At 37.3% G+C, this 23,158-nt stretch overlaps 1 protein-coding gene across 20 annotated transcripts in view; it reads left to right on the top strand.

Annotated features, from left to right (window-relative positions):
* The window catches only part of LMO7 (LIM domain 7), a 130,336-nt gene that overhangs the window by 19,840 nt on the left and 87,338 nt on the right, over nt 1-23,158 (top strand). For 19 of the 20 annotated variants that reach the window (XM_035320429.1, XM_035320400.1, XM_035320540.1 and 16 more), the window contains exons 2-3: nt 15,016-15,086; nt 18,082-18,151. In XM_035320429.1, the coding sequence (XP_035176320.1) occupies nt 15,016-15,086; nt 18,082-18,151 (141 nt within the window). Of the gene's footprint in view, nt 1-4,510; nt 4,686-15,015; nt 15,087-18,081; nt 18,152-23,158 lie in introns of those variants that run through there. The other variant, XM_035320472.1, reaches the window with a different exon arrangement.

The following is a 23,158-nucleotide window of genomic DNA, read 5'->3' as shown; positions in this document are numbered from 1 at the left end:
TTGTCTTTATCAGTAAAAATCCTCGAGTGGGAAACTGAGATGTCTTGACAAGCCTTATTTAAAGTTGTTCCATATTTTTAAAATATTAATTGTAAAGTTAAAACATATGGGACATCCGCGGTATTTGATACAACCCACTGCTGAGAGTAATAACCAGGCATTTGTTACTGGAGCTGCAGTAACATTTTTTGAGGCACTTGCTGTTGTAGTTTCCAGCAGATGGTGGCTGCAACTAAAGGCAAAAGAAACCTTAAAACTATGTGAGGGTGACTATTGGAATGGTGCGTGTGGGAGGGTTCTTGGCATCGGGGTGAACTTATTGGTTTGAGATTGGTATCTCTTTCCTAATTAAACATGGACTAAAAAGTGCATTCACTGGTAAAACTGGTGGCACTGGGCATTGTGCCACTGTCTTTCTGTTCCTCAGTCAAAAATGTTACTTAATGGGAGATATGGTCTGAGGTTTGTATTTATTTGATCAAGTATTTATAATCTGACCTTGATCATCTTAGAGCTGAGGGAGATCAGGAAGTCTAATAGAAATTGTGTGGTTTTATTTTGAAGTGTCAGGTGTTATGATGGGAGAGGAAGAGCAAATGTTCTTTGAGCATCTGTGACGAATACAGTAAATGTCCATGCCTTAATATTAAGACTAAGGTCTGGAAGGAGTCTTAACCATGATGGAAAGAGCGGGTTAAAAGTAGCACATCATGATGGATGCCCTTCATCCAAATTTATGTGCTCAGCCATATTAATGTATGGAGTATTAGGAATATAGTTTATTTCCAAACAGTACTGTCAAAATTCACCATCGACTTCCTAGACTTGTAGAGGGGAAAAAAAAAAAAAAAAAAAAAGCTTGCTGGTCTATTGTAGAATAGTTTTGTAGTGACAATGAGACTAAGAATGAAAAAAAAAAAAAAAAAAAAAAAAAAACCACCCTAAAACTATTTGTTTGCATAGGCTCGTGTTAGCAGTAGGGTCTGTATATTGGTGTGCTAGGTGTGACTTTGCTAGTATCTGTCATAATGCCAGTAAAATACAATGCTGTAGTGCACAAACCTAAACCAATGTGTTCATAGAGAAAGAAGTTGCTAGGACAGCTTAGTAGTGTGTGTCAAGTCCAGATGCTAAAATAATAGCCTATGTGCATTTATATAATCAAATTGGCAATTTATAATGGTTGACAGGATAATAGAAATATGAAGGGAAAAGACAAGCTTGGGCACTTAATTTTTGTGCTTCAGAGTGTAAAATAAAAGCAGCTTTCCCATCATTTCTTTATTCTGGATAATTGCAGGTATTGAAAAACTCTATTCAGCTGAAGGCAGTATTTTAAAGAAAAAAGATTGTCAAAATAAATTCCACTTTACGACAGCAGAGGTCAGAATATGTCAGAAGATGCATGAGATCAGTTTTCAAGCTACACCCGGATTCTGTGTGAATTTATACCCCAAATAAATGCAGGGCCTCAAATTGACATACCAGTCTCAGAGAATGTTGGCCAGCCTAAAATATGTGAGGTTTTTGTGACATATTCATGGTTACATGCCATAGTTTAAAGAAATAATAAAATAATTAGATCCTTGCAATGCCTTTTTAATATTCCAGCTATTTCCAGCCTTCCCTGGACACAAGTTCCCCTAGTTTCCTCTATAGTTTTCCTCTATGGGGAAACTTCCCAAGTTTCCCCAAGTTTCCTCTATATCACATTTTTTTTTTCCTATTATTATTTTTTGCCGCTTACTTGTTTAGAGACTTCTTTGCTATATGCAGAAGTAGGATGGGTTGGAAAAGTTGTGGGTGATATTTTCCCATAATGCAATGATTTCTGATGCAAGAGAACTGTTTGTGAAGAGATTTGCTGCTCTCCTAATCCACGTCTTTTACCACTTAATTATAGAGAAGGCCAGAACTCCTGTACTCTAAATATGAAAGTACTGGTATCATCCCTCCGTAGCCTGGGAACATGCTTGTATACCTGGTGCTGGCCACAGCAGGATGCTGGGTAGGATGGACAACTAGTTTAATTCAGTGGGATAATTCCTGTTTTAGTCTGTGCGTGTTGTGCAAGTAGTGTCTGGATGCTTCAAGCCAAAGCTGAATCCAACCTTTTGTTCAGGCACAAAATATTTAAGAGGATGTGTGTCCAATAAAGTGCATAATTTTGTGATGCCCCCAAACAAAATTAAATCTTGCACAGGAAATAACATTGAAGATACAAAGTGCCATTCCTTTCGGTCTGGAGTTTCAAATGAAAAAAAGCAAAAACATCACTCTGCTTTGATAAAGCAGTGACCTAACATTAAAAACACTCCCTAGTTTTGTTTTTGTTATGGTAGGAGAAGTGTCTTCAGCTGCTTTACTGAACTGCAAACGAAATGTTGGAAATTTCATTTAGAAATGTTAATCATTTACCAGATCATGCACCAGAAATTGGCATAACTTCATGAAGTATATATAGAGGAAAATGTTTAAATTGTGGCAGTCTGTGCTTTGTCTCTGTTGCTAGGCAGAACTTCAGACATTCTGTGTGCTCTGGAAGGCAGCAGATCATAGGAAGCCATTGGGGTTCAAAGACAAAATGCTTCAGGCATCTTGCCTAGAGTGGAAGAAAATCTGTCATTCGTGACAAGGATATTCTTCAACTTTGAGAAACTGCGTGGATTATTGATAATATTTCTCCATTTAATGCATTATTACTTTAAAGACAAAAGGAAGTTATTGGTGAAAAATGCAAAAATCCAAGTGCATGCATCTGTTTATAATCCAAAACCCGTGTCTCCTCTGTGGTTAAAATACCCAAGCTTAATGCTACAAATGAATGCAACCAAGTAGTCTTCCAAGAATTTCTTATCACTCTGGATATTAGATTTTCTTATATGATTTGCCTGCTTGCATGTTGGTGTTTTTTGTGTGTGTGCACATTTTGTGGGACTTTTATTTTTTCTAATCAGTGTGGCTGTATAATTGGAGGAGTTTATGTGAGTATACATGAACCAGCACACCACAGCTTGGAACCCCTCTCTTTCTTCTACATACGAGTCTAAGTCTTTGCCCCTCTTTGAGGAAAAATTTATCTGCATCTGCTTGATATATCCTATTTGTCGATAGTCCCTTGACTCAACGTGAAATTGTCTAATAATATCAAAAATATTGGGTTTAATTTCAGTGATATTGAGGATCCTCACTTTAAATGTTTAATGGGGTCAAGTGAAAACTCTAGAAAAAAATCTGCCTCACCCTTGCAGGGCATGGAATTGTTTGCAAGGAGACCTTAGCAAAAAGTCTGGCTGGATGATCTTACAGGCCTTTTCCAACCTAAATGATTCTATGATTTCTGCAAGAAGGTCATAATATAAGCGAATTATAATTGTATTCTGAAACAAGGGGGCGAGGTTGGCTGCTCTTGACTAGCTATTAAATCCTACCTCTGGGCAGTGTACATAGCAACCATGTGTAGCTGCTATGACAGTCAGACTTATCTTTGGTTCCTCTAAACACACCCTGGTGAGGAGGGAAGTACTCTGTCAAACCAGTTTGGTTCCTTAAAAAAAAAAAAAAAGCTTAATGTGTGGTGAAGCAATAAAAAGGCTGAAGGAAGTGCCATGCTGGAGGTGGTTGACTAACACTTGGGTTCTGTCAGTTCTCAGCCTGAAAGAAAGGTTGAGTGGGGAGTGGCAAAGGCTAAGAGGAAAGATGGGAAGGTGGTTCCCCTGCAGTGGCCACAGCAGTAATTGCCACTTGCAGCTTCATTTTGGGGTCACCCAGTTTCCTCAGCCTCTCCTCAGAGGAGAGGTGCTCCAGTCCCTTGATCATCTTGGTGGCCTGATGCTGGGCCAACTAGAGTTCTGACAGTTGCAGACATTTCTGTGGTGTTGCAAAGGGAAATACCAGGCAGAAGGGACCCCTGCAAAACCAGAGTTTGCTAGTGGTGTAATTGCCTGAGATGCTCCAATGCTGACTGGACTGAAGCTTTTTGACAGGAAAGGGCAGCGTCATGCATAAAGAGGGACCTTATAAAAATGTTTAATCTTTAAGAGTGAAGTCCTGATTCTATGGTTGATTGAAGCCTGATCCCTGATTTCTCTTAGTAATGACTTACTTTTTGAAGGCAAATGCATTTCAAATTGCAAAGGAATGGCATCTGGGGTTGGGGGAAGATAACATGGGCAATAATGGGTGAATAGCATAGGCTACTGTCCAGGCTGGGACCACATCTCCCATGAGATGACAGGATGGTCTTGAACACAGCATAGCTGGAACAGGATGCCTTGAAAAGCTGAAAGCTGTTTGGTCAGGTATGAGAGCATGTTCGTTTCTAAGTTCTCAAAGTATCATAAAGGCACTTGAGTAACTTGCTGCATGTTCACCAGGTATTTCTTTATCCTTAAATTCTTTAAAAGGGAAGCATTCATATTTTAGAACTCCTCAAAAACATTATCAGAGAGAAAAATTAGTCAGCAAAACTTACTTAACTTCTAATTTCTTTCTTCCTTTTCCCAGACCAATACTCTGCCTCTTCCAGTTCTGCTCCTGTCATCTTTTCAGATGAACAACATCCTTCTGCAGCTACCTTGGACTTCAATTTCCTCTGTAGCCATCCTTCCTCCTCTGTCTGCAATTATTTAATTTCTTTGCCAGAGGCAATTTCTTTCATCTCCTGCCAAAGAGAGGGACTCCATGTAAGCACAGTCTCTGGTCCTTTGTTGTACCTGGCGTCTCTCATTAGGTGGTGCTGCACGGCAGTGGCAATGGTCTGTGCCATCAAATGCTGTAATATTAGGAGCTCATTACCTGTAATGCAATATATTGCTATGAGCGGTGGGAAATGGAGCCTTCGTAAGCCTTACTTCAAGTTTAGTGACTTGGTGCACGTACGGTGTATTTCAAATACCCCAATATAATTATTTCTGTGTGTTTATAATCCTTTAAATGTTGAGACTTAATGAAAAAAAAATAATCCTTTAAAAATATTTTTAACCTGATGTCGCAGTTCTTTATGGCTGCTTCTACTGCTTACTCTCACTTCTTAAAATGTATTTGTAGATTTAAATTTTATTTTATTTTTTTTTTAGAAAACTAAACATAATAGTATTCAGGAGCTTTACAGTCCTGTTTTTTATTTTTATTTGAACATGTAAAAACAATTGAGTTCCCTTAAAATAATCTTTCCCCTTGAAAATTATCCCAAATTGAGAGAAGAACATAATATTTCTATAGCTGAAAGCGGTGAACTCAGCTTTACTTCCTGCAACTTCCACCTAATGGTTTATTTCTTACATAACTGTCACTAGATAACATTGGAATTTGAAATGCTGCAATTCATGTTAAGTGCCATAGCTTATTGAGAACTGGTGCCATGACTGCTTTTTTCCAGACTCTGTATGTGACACTAATTGCCTCAGTGGTGTCTTTTGACCCTGTTAAATGCTAGTTTCTGCACAATTTCTTTTGCTCATTGCCCATCTGTTGACTTGTTAACAAGCTAAGTAAACCCAGTGAAATGGCTTGGAAAAACATGGATGTGTAAGGAGGAGATATGAAAGCTAGGGAATGTGGAGACAGGAGAGAAGATGCAGTCAGAAGGCTGTTGGTTCCCCAAACTGCATATGTGCAAGTGTGGGTGTATGTGCAAAAGAAGGGGGGGGGGGGGAGTGAGTGTTTTTGACTGCAGCTTGCTCAGACCATGTACTTTCAGCAGCATACCAAGACAGCTTCCAGTAAAGACTGAAAAATTCAAAAGATTGAAAAATCTCCAGTAATAACAAGAAATGACTTCCACGCATGAATAACCTCTCTAAACACGTGAAAGCAATTATATCTGAAGCATTTCCATGTTGTGTGCTTATTCTTTTTATCCGGTGCCTTTTTCCTTGTGCTGAATGTGGTTCCAAAACCTTGTTAGAACTCTGGCTTGCTCGTGGTTCTGACCATCCACTTTGGACAACCGTTTGTATTTACACTGTTAATGATTTAAACTATATGAAAACTCAAAGTAGCAGCCAGAATTACTAGTAAAGCAGTCTGTGTAATCTAGGACTGAAATGTGCTTTGGTTGGGGATGTTTCATTTGGTATCTCTGTCTCTCTATGCCACCTGCATAAATAATCTCAACAGAGACCAGCTTACAAATAGGAGTTGTGTTATATTTTTCTTAATTGCTCTAAGCAAATATAATGCATTGTTTAAAGTCTTTCCTACAAAATAAGTGCTGAGTTAAAAGCTTGCACTGAAACTTGCAGCATATACTCCCTGGCCTGGAATTATAATAATAATAAAATTGGTCTATGAACTTGGGAAATACAACCATCAAGCTTGCATTTTTTTTTTTTTTTTTTTTACATTACCAAGAATAAGGTATTTAAAGATTCAATTACAAAAAAGTGGATATGTTAGTTAAAAATACTAAGACAACAACATGCTAGACAAATGTGATTTTAGTACCTCTACAGCAAAAATGTATTCCTTTAATCCTTTCTTTACTTTTTTCCTAGACGAATGTGATGTTAGTATCTGTTAATATACCTTTACCTGTTAATATTTCAAGTAATGTTTCTATTTTAACTGAAAATGTATGAAAACTTTTTTTTTCCTTGTTCATTTGAAACCCAAGTGCTGCTGTTGTCATAAACTGTTTTCCTTCCTTCTTTAGCCAAAACAATGGTATGGAGAGATTTCACGTAGTTCTTCATAGTTCTGCTTTTTTTTTTTTTTTTTTTTTTAATTGTTCCAACTCCAAGTTCTTTGTGATAGCATGTGGCCAGCCATCTCATGAGTCATGTACTACCAGTCTCATTGGGGTGCTGAATCGCTGGATCTTTGGGTATGTTAAACCTCAGGAATCTGAACGAAGTCCAGATGTTATCCTTATCTCATCTCCACAGTATCCTGTGGATAGACAGATTTGGATCTGTGGATGCTGGGAACCCACGGGTCAATAGCTATAGGAGTTTGGGGGCTGGCGAGAGGTGGTGTGGTGTGTGAGGGGGGATATGGTGGGGGGTACATTTTCATTTTTAGTGCCATATTAAAGCACAAAGTCATCTGGGATGCTTTCTAAATGCAAACCTTTCACTTAGCATGAAGGGGGAAAGGAGGCTTTGGTTCAGTTTCAGGGCTGCTTGAGTAGCCCTGCAAAGCTTTCTGTTCATAAGTTGTGTATGCTGTTGTAGTGTTTTCTAAGCTGTTTTGTTGCTGATATTTTTCTAGCCTTTTTATTTCAGTCTCCTAAGGAGTTGTTCAGAACATATTGATTTTTCTACTCAGGGCAACATCTCTGTGTTTGGTGTTACCCAGGCTGACACTATACAGAAGCCCAGCTGAGACTCAGCTATTCACGGATTCATTTATCTTTTGATCACTTATTCCTTAGCTTGGAGAAGTGAACAACTTCAGGTCAGGTAACGATGAATGCTGTAAAGAAGAAGTAGATGTTTCGGGGAAAAAAAAAATATATATATTAAGAAATGGCATATGAAATGAATTTTACAATAGTTGAGTTGAAAACTTGGCTAACATGAGAGCATGTACATTATGAAACATGATCATTAAAAGATATGTAACCAGTGAAAATGGAATTTATGTTCCTTTCTTCTCTTGTGAACTTAGTAGATGAGTTTTCTAGAAACTGTTCCTTTATAAACTTTGTTCCCTGGGTAAGTTACCTTTCTTTTTTCTATGGCCAAAAAAAAAAAAAAAAAAAGTCTCAAGTCTAGGGCATTACCGTCTATGATGTGAATTACTTTGAAAGGAGAATTTTCAGAAAACTTTTTTTTTTTTTAAATGTATGTAAATCAATGGCTTTCTCATTTTGGGGTGAACTCAATGTTTGGGCACCTTTTTCTCAAGACAACTTTATCCTTTTCTCTACTTAGGGACTTTTAAGGTTAAGGTACTGTGACTCTGCTTCCACCACCAACTGAACTGATATACGTATCAGCCGGCACACTTAATCATCTTGCTCTTCTGTTGTTTTGGGGAATGTAGATAAATGTGGACTTTTATTTAACTGAAGTTAGTTGGAAATACACATGAGAACATAAATTACAGAATGGTTTGGGTTGGAAGGAACCCTTAAATATTGTCTAGTCCACCCTCTGCTGTGGGCATGGACATCTCCAGGCTGCCCAAAACCCCCATTCAACATGGTCGTGAACATTTCCAGGGATGGGGCAGCTACAACCTCTCTGGGCAATCTGTTCCATTACCTCACTCACCAACCTCTGAGTTGAATTTCTTCCTGATATCTAATCTAAATCCACTCTTTCAATTTAAAACCATTGCCCCTAGTTCTGTCACTACAGGCAATTGTAAAGAATTGTTGTTCAAGTTGAAGTCAGGATGCATAAATTAGGGTGGTGACTTGAGAAATGGTGTACATTTAAACTGTTTGTAGAATTTATAGGCATATCTGATTTATTTTGATATTATTATATTAATCTCAGTGACTGGATTTTTTTTTTCCAGAGATTCATAGTAATTCTAAGTTCAGTTCACATTTGCAAGTTTTATGTCATACTGGTACACCTACATCCATTTACTTTATGCTGCCAATCTGCCTATACAGTGAGAATTTTTTATCACACAAACAAAATAATGTATGTTTTTTTCTTAGTTTGACAGCTGTCAGTACAGTCATCAATATAAACAACAGTAAGCTTATTTATCTTGCTGTCACTTGTGGGATGATCTTGTTTGGGAGGGTTGGGGGTGGGGAAGCTTTACTGAGCTGCTTGATCTCAAATGTTTATGGAAAATATTCTTGCTCTTTCTGCAGTATTGTTCCCCTAAGTCAGGGATTCCCTTATACTGGAATGAAGACTTCATTTTCATCCCTCAGAATTTGGCAGAAGAGATGAAAAAGCATATAAAAAAAGAGTGTAAGCAGCTGATGTGAAGAGATCTGCACTTCTCATACCTAGAATACCAGTAAACATGCATCTCCTTGCTTTTCCCTTATCCATTGCTTTTCTTCATCTTTTGTACATAATAAAAAAAAAAAATTACGTGTTATTTCAAGAGTCTTGGCATGACTCTTTCAGCAGGCATACCACAATATGACCCCATCATTATGATGATGATAGAAAATTGCAGTAAGACTTCTTCAATAATCAGTCTTTTCCTTTCATAAATGTCCGTTTGATTTGTTATCAAAGGCATTTTTGGCTGAAGATTGAAAGATTTCCACATCCTCTAAACCAAAATTATGTCTAGGGATTTGGGGTATGGGGTTAAGCAGGACAATACATCTCTGCATTGAGCAATAGAGCAGGAATTATTCCAGTCGAAAAACAGAAGCCTTACAGATAAAAAGGGGAGCATTCACATGCACCAGTGTAAATGATCAATGGCAAAAATATTAATCGGTTTCATCCTTTTTACTCTTGCTGTTATTTCCAGGCACCCTGTCTGTTTTCTTCAGTGCAGTCAAGCCTGTCATGGGTTTTAGTAATGAATTGTGAAGAATTAAAGAGGAGGAGCTTCCTTTTGCAGAAATCCAGACATTGCTCTTCAGTCATATGAAGTTATTAGGGTTGGCAGTGCCATAAATTCATTGCTGGGCAGTTATAAGGAAAGCCTCTGTGGGTACCAGATTCTTGATTCTTGAGCACTTCTTAGCCTCTCAGGAGTTTGGGCCATCAACTAAATTGTGATAGGCAAGGAAGACAGCAGCATGGTTTCCTTGGCTGCTTTGGACCAGGCATCTCTCCTGCTACCAGGGATGATATGCCAGCAGAATTCTATTACGGGTGGAAGATATAAATGCCTACTCCTCCCAGGGCCTAAAATTTCAAGGAGGTAGGTCCTGCTTGCTTCAGAAACAAGCTGTTCTTTTTGAGTGCTTGGTCTTGAGAAAGCTAGTAACCTCTCTGGTCTGTCTGTTTGCTGCAAAGACAAAGGCATTCTACCCAGGTGGTCATTAGCCTAATTTAGCCACTTCTCTGTTCAAGGTTGTGTACCTCCCCCCACCCCCCAAAAAAATATGGTCCCTATCATCTTCCCTTTGGAAGGTTTTGAACAAAATACATTGACTACTGCAGCGAACTGTGGTGATGTTAGACTTCTCTTCAGAGAGGAAGAAGACAATGGGGAGGAGAAAACTGGACAGAAAGTCCGCAAAGGTGGACAACTACAAGCTCCTTGCTTCAAGGGATAATGGTAGTATTTTTGTTCACAGTTACCGATCAAGGACAAAAGCTCATCTCCTGCATACTTAAGAAGGGTTATAAATAGTTGTGAAAGGTGGAGCAGGACCTTTTGCAAGACTCTGGGTGAATGCATCTGAAGTTCTCCACAAAGCTGGTGCTTATTGTCACCATCTAGAAGAACCACCAGTTCCTGCAAGGGAAGGGAAAAACAAATGAACAAATAAAAACCTACTGGTTTTGTGATATAGGCCTCTTGCTTCCTGACAGATCCTAAAAGGCAAAATCTGTTAGGCTGAGATATAACATGTTACTGACAACAGTAGGTAAAATGAATTGGACTCAAGATGTGGTATAAAATGTGCCATGGATTTACTTCCAGGTCCTGCCAAAAAATACAGATGCCAGAGCACTGGGAGTTTTCTGAATGCTTGCTTGTTGGCTGTGGGTGAAGTCTATTTATCTTCTTGTGCATCTTACTGTACACAGTAACAGTACAGTTTGGGAGTGATACATTGGATAGGGGCGGTTAGAGCTAAATGAGTGCTGTAAACTGAGATATGTAATGCTAGGATTATGCAATGATAGAGCCACTTGCCCTGGAACCTGATCCACTTTTTTTTTTGGTAACTGAAAAAAGAAGAAAAGGCCATTAGCAAGGTAATAATTCAGACATTGACGCATATGTGAGGTGATCTCTCCTTTCTTTAGTTTTTGGCACAGACCCAGCTCTGTGGAGGCAGGCAGTGTGACAGAACCCAGGGAAACTGGCACACATAGCTGAAATATTGCAGTAGGGACTGTACCACAATATCAGATTCATATCAGTGCCCCACTTTACAGAACATTAACAATCATCTCTACAGCATGATGGTAAACTTGGCTTTTATTGCTGCAGGCTAAGCTTGGGACCTGAAGTTCATAAATCAATTCAGTGTCTTTGAGGTCACTGTCTGATTAACTTCTTGCCCAGTGGGATCCGTGTGCAATCCTGTATTAAGGCTGTTTCTTTCACAAATGGTTTGGTATTTATCTTGAATCTTCCATCCCTAACCTACAGATCTACATCAGGGAGTTGCATGCTTCACATGGGTGCAATTACCATTTCTCATGGATCAGTCTGTGGGGCCCTTGCTTGAATTGAGGTTGTGTGGTCTAAATGGGGCTGTATTAGAGGACCTTTGAACATGAGACCAAGAGAGCAGAACTGGTGACATGAACTGCAGAGTAGACTAAATGGATTGTGGGGTCTTCTGCTGTAAAACTTTTTTTCAGGCCATGGTTTGGGCATGATGAATGCCTCCCTCTTGGGTTTTAGCAGCTAACATGTTTGTGATGGAGAATCAGTTAACCAGCATGCCCAGATATGTGATGTTGGTTTTGTACTGGATGGGGAGTCTGGCTTGTATGATTTTCACCACAGCAAAATTAAGGTGAGAAATCTGCTAGTACTTTGCATTTGTGTGAGGTACGTGTGGCGTGTGTGTGTGTGTGTGTATATATATATATATATATATATATATATATATAGGAAGCCAATACACATGAAAACTTCTACAGTCCTACAGGACAGCTGCCTATCTTGGGAAGTCATTCATATAGGTCTAAATCATGGAAGCAATTTGATGTGAACTCCATTAGCATTATTTATTAACACTGCAAGATCTTTCCATTCTTAATGGCTTTTAAGGCAAAAAAAAAAAAAAAAGGCCCATTATGATCAGCTATATTTGGCCTTTATTAGGACAAGCTGAAATGTACTCAGTGTTAATTTTGGTACTCAGACATATAACAGTGTATTCTTCTGTGCTATGTGTTTTTTGTTCAGTCCTTCATGATTTTGATGTCATGACATCTTTTGAATGGTTTATCTTTGCTTACTTCTTCTTGATTTGCTTCCTAAATAAATCATAGCAAACCTGAAGTTAAATTAGCCCTCTGCATGTATGTGTGTGTAAAGTCTTGATTTACATGCTGTTTGAAGTAAATTGCACAGACCTGGCAATTGCAAGTTACCAAAGCATTAGGGGACGCTTTCCTACAAAATTGAAATCAAACTGTTTTACTGCAGCAATTAAATGTGATTTATGATATAGTCTTTAATTATGTCATTGCCTTCTTTCTATTAAAAACAGAAGGAAGCAAAATGCATTCAGCTGAGGGAAGGAGAGAAAAAAAAGACATAATTTAAAGAGATTATGTTCAGACATGGATAAAAAATGCTTTGGGGAGATGTTTCTTTTATTGTTTGGTGGATCACATGGCCTAAGTGGTTGAAAATATCTCCAAAATCAATTATCTCTATTACATAAGAATACCACACCCAGTATAACCAGTTTTAATGAGTAAACAGTGACTCACAAATTATAGACATTCTTTGAAGAGGTAGTATCTCAGGGTGTTATTCACTTTGTCTTACTTAGGCCCTTAAAATTTGGGGACATCTAAGCTGGTCAATGGCTTTCAAATTTTTTTAATGGTATCTCGTTCCTATGTAGATTACAATATTACAATTGTTTGATGCCTTGCAGTGGGTATAAGCTGGATAAAAATCCTTTGCAAGAAATGTTCTCTCTATGAAAACTTATTTTAAAACAGAGTACTACTCTTTTTCTGACATCAACAAATTCAAGATATTGTGCAACTTGGAAAATGTTTCAGTTTTAAGCCATCAGTGTTAAATTGTTCCTTGAGAATACCTCTTAATTACTTAATTAGTAGTTATTCTTTAAAAGTCAATATTAATAAAGCTGAACTTGGCAGTACTGATGCTTTTATTTTAATGTAAACAAACCACTTAGTCTCCAAAACTTGCTAGTTGCGAGATCAGCCTGACAGCTCCATCCTGTATACCAAATCAATGCTTATTGCCACAGTGGCTGCACAAATAACTTAGTCAAAAGGCTTTCAGTGTAATATCTTCTAATCTTAATGTGATTTTAAGAGGTCTGTAAGGCTAACACTAGCATCTACAATCTTGTGCTGAAGTTGGACTCTTGTAGTTTGAGGATGGCTTTGACTTATCTGAGTTGATTCATCTTAAAACTTTGTAACAGTCAAAAATATTCCACACTTATTTTGGATAAGTTGTTGTTTTGTTTATTTTTTTTTTTAATTGCTTAGAAATAACTTTAGAAAATGAAAAAGTGCTATAAAAACGTGATTATGCATTGTAGTGTGGTACTCCTGTGGCGAAGCTATGCTGAAGTTTAATGTGTCTTCAGTGACACATCTTCCTTGGCTTCTTGAGAATAATTTCTTAGGAGTGACCTCCTTAGTTACATGCAGTTGTAATTTTGCAAGGGATTTCAGCATAAAGGTTATTTGCTGATACATATGTCATTGCAGTTTTGGAATGGCCCAAACTTTGGCCAGCTACCTTAGGTGAAAGAAACATCTCACTGTCTATTGCTTGTGTGACTTAAGAGTAAATAAATATAGCGTGCAGTTCCACAGATGTCTGAGAAAACTCTAAAATGAGAATAACTTTTTGACTCTAAGAATTGATTCGAGTCCTAGAAAAGAACTTAAACCCATTAAATTATTTTTGTAACATCTAGTTTTGTTCTCAATAGAGGGATTGAAGTTCAAGTTTTTGAAATTAAAAAATACCCTATGTAAAAACCAACCGCTTAAATTCTCGGTTTTCTAGTGGTAGCACGCATTCCTTTAGCAATTTAGGGAAAAATGAAAGGGTGATAATTTAACAGCTCCTTAAAGAGCTGTGTCCTCTCCTTTGCTCTTTTACCAAACACTGTTCATTTGTTCCACCACTAATTTCTTTAATTACTGTGGTAACCAGTAACTTTGGTCTGGATGCACATGGATGACACAGCACTTTTTATTGTGTGCCTGAAGTCCTGCTCAGTGATGGAGATGGTCAGGATCCTCTAAAGAAGGCTTGTAATAAACTAGTGGCTGACCTGGAGACCTCTGAGCTAAGCAAAAATAAACGCCCTTCTTAGCATTTGATTCCTGTACTCAACTGAGATAAAAATGCTTTTGGGCTATTCTGGAAATTTTGCATCCTTCCTGATTTGTGTGTGTTACTAATCTGAGTGTTGATAAGAAATCAGCGAAGTATGTTCACTTCAAGGGACTTGTGCAGAGGGGGAATCTAGTATGAAGAATCTCAATGAGTTCAGGCTTGAGATGGATACTTCGTTGATGGTCTCTTTTGAGATGGAGGGGGTTAATGCCAGAAGCAAATCTCTTTTGTGGGAAACAACTTTGCTGCAAACCTGTAGGCAATGCCTTTGGCATCAGGTATCTTAAGTCCTTTATAAGACATTGTTCTTGTTCACTGCTTTTCACCTGGTATATATAAAGTAGCCCCACTAGTGTAGTCTTACCACTTGTCAGCTAATGGGAATTGATGTGCATGTGGTAACAAAGTGGTTCCTTAGAGTGGTTCCTTAGTCACACTGCCTTCAGTGCAAGTGGCGGGAGGGGGGAAAAACAAACAAACAAAACTATAAAACTATTAAAATATTTCATGCCAGATATCATGAGTGTACAAGCTGTAAAATGAAGTAGGAGATAAAAGACTTTTCTTAGCACTTCTGTTTCAAATTTAATTTATGCTTTCCAGTATAGCTGGTATTGCTTTAGAAAACAACAATAAGTATTCCCACAGAACTTAGCTGAAGATTGTGTTACACTAGCGGAAACTATTTGAAGATGTTGGATCTGCCTTCTTTTGAGGCACAAAGAACTGTTTTTAAAAGACTTTTTAAAAGTTTAATATTTTTTTTAAAAAAATAATATGAACAATGCGTTGAACCGAAGAAGTTTTTTGTTCTCAGATGTTCTTGCTAGTCCTGATTTTGTATGCATGTGTCAAATTAACTCTCTATTATTTTTATAGACAGTTACTGGGAAAAGCTTTGGAACCAAAGACTTTCGAGCAGCTCTAGAAAATGGAGTCCTGTTGTGCGAGTGAGTATTGACTTACCTATGCAAAAATGCCTCAGTTAGCTGGCCTCTTCCCTTCTTGGCCTGTTGGATTTTTTTAAGTAACAAAAATATTGTGAAGTAAGCATATAAAAATGTATATTGTTTGAAAGCTGTTCTTCCTTCCCATAGCAAATATCCGCTTTCTAGATCTACACATTCCATGCGTTATCCAACACACTTCCTTATGTCTTAGGGGGAACATTGTGCTAATCCTCTGGCTTGTTGATTAATTATTTTGGCTGTAATGCTTGTGGCATCACTGGACTTTCTTTCCAGCTTATGCATGGCTGTGATCAAGACACTCAGTTACTTGTCAACCTGGTGGTGGTGGTTTCCCTGCTTCTCTACAATAAATTATAAACTCCATGTGCTAACTGTTCTCTAAATCCTGAAAGAGTTATTCCTCACAGAGAACTTGACACCCATAGAACATTTATTTTTAAAAGTACTTAATTTCAGAATTGAAGTTTATGAAATTATCAATTAAAAATATCAGAGGTGTAAAACATCCACTCATCGGGTCTCTTCAACTTGTCTGTAATTTTCATCTCTACTTACTAGGATAGGTTTCCAGGACTGGAAGCAGTGCTAACTCCTTATGGTTTAAGGAAAAGAAGGTGTAAATGTAATTAGAATGTCAGTATAGAGAAATCCTATTAGAAGTCTGCAAGTGATGCTTAAAAGATACTTTGAATCTCAGAGACACTCTTAGATCAGTTTAACCAAGTCAACTTCAAGAAAATATTTATAAAGATACAGTTCTGAGTTATTATTTTTAGCGTATATCACAAAACCAAAGTAAATGAAAAAAAGCAACATTACTGCATCTTTCCTTCTGTTAATATTATTGCATTTCCTGTTTGTTCTCTTTTTTCTCCTTTGGGCACATCACCTCTCAGACTATCTTGCTAGTTGCTTCTGCAGTTAAATTTGTGATGTGAAGGAGACAATATATTTTTAAGATTAAATGATGTTTTAGGGATGGACCTTGTATTTTTATTACTTGTGTAATCAAATGTGTAATAGACTGAATCTGGTAATAGAGTAGCTTATACTTTAAGTTATTTTTTTAGGTATGTACTTATTGGGGTGTGTATTGTATTCAACTGTAACTTTTTAGTAGTGTCTTCAAGAATTGGTAATGAACTGATATATTCTAACCCTCTGATATCTTCATTGTTGACACGTCTTTGGCAAAAGAATATAAGCTTCCATCTGCCAAATGTAAATTAGTTAAATTTATCTGTAATTAATAGTTACATGCAAGAAAAACATCCTATAATCTCTTCAGATGAGCAACTTGCCTTAGGAGGCATGCAACATTTTTTTTAAAGGTAAAGACATCTAATTATACTACACTCAATCATATAGCCGTCCTCCCATATCATAATTTTTAAATTTTACATACTTGAAGTCAAGGGATAAATGACTTCCATAGAAATTCCATGGAAATAGAGAACAGCAAAGTGTGAAAGGTTTTCCTATGTCCTGTTTTCACTGAAGTAGACAGAACAGCAGATCTTAAATAGTGGAGACAAATTAGATGCAGCATTGTTGTTGCCTTGGTTCCCCCATGCCCTGACTAGTCCACATATGCACTAACTCTGGAGATGGATATTTGACAAACTATAGCAGACCAACCTATACTTTCACCTTATAATCCAAGGGTAGCCCAGTTGGCTTGATTGACCCACTTGATGACCAAGTGTATATATGTTAACTGACTGATCAGTAGCTGACTCACAAATCCTTTGATGCTACACTATATCTGTTTACAAATACCTTTATAAATCTCTTTTACTAAATACATTAGAGGAAGAAAGACATGAAAGTTCTCCCTATTTCATGCTACTTTATGTTCTTAAGTAAAATAAGGCAAATAATAAATGTGCATTTGGAAGATTTAAGAAGTGTGTTTGTGCGTGCACATATATATGAATTATGAATTTCACCTCAACAGATGACTATTTTTGTGGAAAACTCAAACGTATTTTCAGTAAATAATGCAGAAAAATATCAGGACCTGTTGCCTGTGTTTCTTCTTCTGCAGTCACTTAAATCTTTCTTCCATTTCATTTATGTATACACTTACGTATACATAAACTCTATTCTTTTTGTTTATTTTCTAAATATATTTTCTACTTGAGCAAAAAATGCCTTTTCTCACAAATAGTTCTAAACTCCCATGGTATCTCCCTACCTCCATGACTGATAAACAGGGAATAAAGGTGCAAGGAATCCTCTGTAGGATTATTTCCTAATAAACAGTGATGTTCAAATCCTTGCTGCATGACAACATGCTCATTTGGGCTTGTGCATTCAACAGGGATGCTTTAATCTGTCCTACCTTCTCAGTTTAATTATGAATTCTATATAAAGCATGAGTGATATTATGAGATGTAATATCCTCTGGTCAAGACTAGGAAGAACACAAATTATGTATGTGTAAGTCATATGCACCAAAAGTGATTGTTGTACACATCATACTGGTATTGGTAGCATATGAAGACTATGCTGACTTTTTACGCTTATCGGAATATCAGAGCTTTTACACTAATCACTGAAAATTAGTGTTTTGGTACGTTTTTTGTATCTTCTGTGTCAGAACTCTTAGCAGAAGAAAATATTTAAATGGGAAATTTGAGTCTGATTAACGTCACCACTGATTTAGCAGAAACACAAATCTTCTTTTCCTTGCACCTATCTAGGCATTTATTTATTTATTTATTTTTCTCACGTTGCCATTCTCAGCAATTTTTGTGACTTGTTCCATTCTCGCTCTTATGAACTCTTTTATGATCTCTATTGTCGCTTTTTGGAAATCAGGTGAAAAAATTGGACAAGCAAGGTTGTTAATGGGTTCAAATTTATTTGGCTCAAGTAATATAAATGAGGAATATATGCGAAGTAGTTCTTAATAAGCAGTGATATTCATGCTTAAAGTTATGTAACAGAAAATCATATGATTTATTTTCAGTTTGATTAACAAAATCAAACCTGGCATTGTTAAGAAGATCAATCGTCTGTCAACTCCAATAGCTGGCTTGGTAAGTAATGGCAGCAATTCTAGTATCTGTGGTATGACTACAAGTTCAGTTTCACTGTTTTTAAAGTGTGCTCTTGCCTATTGGTTTTACATGCATGGTCTCATAACAAAAACCTTCCAATGGTGTAGAAGGTTAGTTCTATTTCCACTTTTGTTTAAGATTTTGCCATATATACTTGGATGTAGAATGAAAATATTACCTGTGCTGTGATATGGATCTGTATCTTTAATCGGCTTATCACCACACGAAGCTGCATCATCCCCATATCAGCACCGGTGGCTCCTGTGCACAAATATATATGACTTTACCTTTCTTTATTCAAAGGCCACCATCCTATATTCTATTCACAAACCACTTCAGAATTCCCTCTATAAGGGAATGGGCAGACATGTTCTTTGTAGTCTGAGTATTTTTAGAAGCTGCTTCTCCTTACCCAGAGTAAAGCCTATGTTGCATTAAAATAACTCTGATTCAGAAATCTCTCTTCATGCTTCAGCTAAGGGGTTTGCCGATGTTTTGGCTGTAAATCACATCATCTGAAGAAGGGGAAAAATAATGATGGAATTATTTACACGGGAAATCATAGACTTCCCGTATGCTATTTGGCAAACTTTCTGGTCAGAGACTGTAGGCTAATTTTTTTTTTTTTTTTTTTTTTCTTCCCTAAAGAAAGTAGCCTTGTTAGTTATTCCTGTTGCCAGGGTATCTATGTCTCTTAGGCAGTTCTGTGACCAGAACTGTTTAAACTCTTTTAAAGACCCAGGGTGAACAGGGATGAGCAAGTAGATCCCACCTTATGGTAAACATGCAATTTCAACATTAGAGAAAGTTGCCTTTCTTAATTGTTGCCTTTCTTAATTAGTTACCTTTCTTAATTCTTAAGAGGTAGAATACAGTATTTCTTTATAACTTATTTTGTTTGCTCATCCCTTTAATACATCTGCTTTTGTTGGTCAGCTATGCAACTCTTTAGAGAAAGAGTTTTAAAGTGTATTTAACTTGGCTGAAAGTCATAAGATTGGGTTAACTTGCCATATATCATTGCACAAGCTCAGAAAGTGTATTTCCACATCAAATGAATGTACAAAGAGTTAGCTGCCTTTGTCCCAGAAAAGTTCTGGGTATTAGGTTTGTGAATAATGAGTGCTGCACATTCTTCCCCTATGAGGCATCCAAAAAAAGAATTCAAATTAAACCAAAATCATTCTGGGGAAGACAGTGAGGTTATTCTATCAGTAGTTTGATTGCCTAAAGGGTCTATAAAGTAGCCATTAATCCAAACCAGATAAACATAGGATAGATTTCATTTTTGTGGTGACTAAATATTGTCTTGAATGATAACATGCAATGTTTTCATTTTTACAAGTATTATTATTTTGTTTTCAGATAGAAGAATTTGGAGCATTCGTTAGGTGTGTAGTTTGTCTTAGTTGTGGTGCGTTATTGTTCCTTCAAGTTGTTTCTAGTTCCTACAAGTCTTCAAAAATAAGAGGAAGGGTGAATGAATCTCATAAACCAAGACCATCTACTGATGGTGGTGGAGTTAAAATACCAGTTAAAGATAGTCATTGAGACAGATGATGTTTTATGTTAACCTGTGGAAAAGATTTTACAGAAATATTTCAATTTCAGAAGGCTGATTATTGTGGCAATAATGGGAAGGAGAGAAGACTTATTTTTCCAGACTTGAGAGGAATGTGTTCAATTATACTAACTTTGGAGAGTCCCGCTGTCATTACTACATGTAAAATTCACTAAAAAAATACAGTTTTGTGCATTTATAGAAACACGAGCATTGGTACCTGACAGGCTCAGGATACCATGGCTGATGAACCACAAGATTTAGTTGACAGGGATCCTTTCCATCTCTACTTCTATACTTGAAATAAAAGCAGAGAATTTGTCAGTAGAAGAAGAAAGTTTATAGTGCTTGCTAGGAATTAGTTGGTAGGCTTGCTTGCCATGCTCTAGAAATACTTTAATTGTTGTTACTTGCTTCTCCCACAAATCTGCTTCCAGGCTGTGTTTGCCATGGCTTCATATCCACTTCTACAGCTCTCACTTCTGCTTCATTCAGTGTCTTTTGGTCTTACGTTAATTGCTCCTCACCAAGCCTTTAAGAGATTTAGTAATACTGTTGGTAGGGGGATTTTTTTTCTTTTTGTTAAGCGGGTGTAAACTTTAACTTCAAGAGGTAGGATTTATTTCTAACAGATAAGCAGATCCCTCAACTTGAATTTGAGTCTCTTGATCTTTTGATCCTGTTTTTTCTACACCTTCTTCAAGGTCCTCTGGACTCATCATGATTAAGGACTCAAGTCCATTTCCTAAACATTTGATAATCTTTGGGCTTCTAGCATCCATTCTGTCCTGTTGTTTTTAGTTAAAAGGGAGAAAAACACCTTTTTTTTTTTTTTTTTTTTTTTTTGGCAGAATGGCAGTCTGCAGAAAACAAAAGCTTTAAAAGATGTGTGTGTATATATATATATATTCAAGTGAATGTATTTGACTGCCACATTAGTGTGGTATTTTTCCCCCTCTTCCCCTTTGTAAAGTTATGTTAACTTCAAATACTTGGCAGTGTTCTCAGCAGTGCAGAAATACAATGTTCAACAGGTGTCTTTGGTTGAATCTCCAGAAGGGTTTCATTATATTGTTTCTTTGACTTCATGGTTATTTTGAAAACAAGTTTATTGAGTAAAATAGGAAGTGAAAACCCATATGAATAATGAAAGAGTCTGGTTTCTATGAAATATTGTGCAATACACTTTTTGTATTGAGGTGGAAAACTGAACTGTTTTTGTTTTTAATGACATAAATGTGTTATTAAATTGTCACTTGCTTTTGTGATACATCAATGTTTAAAAAATATAATAGCTTTATATTAGCAGAATCACTTAAATTTCAAGTTTATTTTAGACAACTGAAAATGGGCTCCAACTTTCTAATTTGAGTATACTGCTGCCTAGCAATTTTGGGTTTGGATCTCCATAGTCTGGGTACAATCATGATGGAATGGATAAATATGCGTCTTGATTAAATGCTGAAATTAAACTTAGCATTCAGTTATCAAAAATGCTGAATTGGTACTGGGCAAACTCAAAAATTCATTAAGCTCTTACTGAAGTGCTGCTGCTCCATTTCAGAGGCATGTGTCTCCTGTTGCTTGGGTGAGATCTATCAGTCATCTTAGCTGTAGTTTTTTGTTTTTTTAATGTTTGTTTGGAAAACTGAACTGACACACTGAGGAAAGAGACCAAGACCAAACAAGTTGCAGGCAAGTGGTGGGAGTAGGAGATAGAGGGCAGAACAGAACCATCTTTTGATTGTGACGAGAGGTGCTCAGGCCAGCCCAGCCCTGAAGTGAAATTCTTGTTCCAATGGCAATTAGCAGGACATGACTGCTGGGAACACCTGCTCCTGCAGCAGCACATCCTAGATCCTTGTGGGTCCCTTCCAAATCAGGATATTCTATGACTCAGAGCAGCGTACACATTTGATTAGTCCTAAATCAATGTCAGCTTGCCCAGCTGAGTCAATGTGCAACCTTCTTGCTGCTGCAGAGCTGCAGTGGCAGTAACAGATGCCGCTGCAGCCATCCTGGGCTCTCTTGTCATTGCTGGTCAACGATGAGTGACCAGCAAAAATCAACCATGAGTGACCAAGATAATGTCAGCACAGCTCTTGAGGAGGTTCCTGAGCAATGACACATGCAGCCTTCAGGGTACAAAGGACTAATTCCAGCAGTAACCGCAGGAGGCTGTGACTTGCTGCAGGTTGATTTTTAACAGCACACAGAGGGTGATGTGCTTGCAAGATTCCTGAAGTGAGTTTGCTTGGACATGGCTGTTTGCTTGCTTTAATTACCTTTAAAGGGATGGTGAAGGCAGTTAACACCACTAAATGTAAGCTCAGAGAATGTTATTTGTTGAAAACTTTGTACTTGAAATGTCTTCTGGAGAATGAAGAACTGGTTTCTGCTTATCTTTCCAATTGCATAAAACACTCAGTGCAAAGAGCAATCCATATTTTTTCCCTAGTACAGTAGCAAAGGAGTACTGAGTAGCAGTCCATGAAGATCTTAAGCCCTTTGTTTCTAGGGGACACGGAAAGGGTAAGGAAAAGGTCAGAGAAATGTGGAAAATGGGTTTTCATTTTGCAAGGCAATGAAAGTGCAATCTGCCTTTAAAAACAAAACAAACAGAAAACAAACAACCAAAAAAATATTTTTTGTGGTCCACACTTGTATCAAATACGCTTACATCAGGGAAATGTGATTTAAAGAAAATTTTCACATTGAAAGATCTTGCTGGGTTGATCTTATTCCCCCTGCTTTGCTGTTGTTATGAAGAAAACACTGCTTATATTGATTTTTAGAACAGCACAATTTATATCTATACAAAGAACTATAAATTTTATGCCTTGTTCCATCTATCAACATGACACAGCTGTACTTGAAATGTGGAGAGCAGACCATGCACTTCACCTTCCGAAAAACTACCTTGCACTAAAGAGCAATCCCAGTTTCTCTGTTGCCTTCTTTCTTTCATGTGTTGTGCATTAAATGACCACTTCAATATGGTTTGATGCTTCATTTCTTTTGCTGTTTCCCTGAAGGTAAAAAAGTAATCCCCAAAGACCTTCCCACTTTCATTTTATCCAAGGTGAAGTTTTTTTTGTATCCAAGGTGAAGATTTTGTTTGGAGTTCTCAGAGAAAAATATAATGAATACTTTGTGGAACATCCCTCTGCGATCCTTCCCCCTCTCCTCTCCCCCCCCCCCCCCCCAAAAAAAAAAAAAAGTTTCTCAATAAGTATGTGTTTCCTGCTTTTCAGCTTGAATCCCAACATGTGAGACGGTTTGCATATAATCACACCAGGGAGAGGACTTTGGCCTGACAACACATTTTCCAACAGGGTTCTGTTGAGTACTTTGAGATGCATCTCTGGTTGCAGTGCCTTTGTTCCCCTGAAACCTCACATTTCCAATTTAGTTGGCTGAACACA

The sequence above is a fragment of the Oxyura jamaicensis genome, chromosome 1 (genome assembly GCF_011077185.1).
Source record: "Oxyura jamaicensis isolate SHBP4307 breed ruddy duck chromosome 1, BPBGC_Ojam_1.0, whole genome shotgun sequence".
Taxonomy (NCBI): Eukaryota; Metazoa; Chordata; class Aves; order Anseriformes; family Anatidae; genus Oxyura; species Oxyura jamaicensis.
This window is presented reverse-complemented; position numbering and strand designations above follow the sequence as displayed.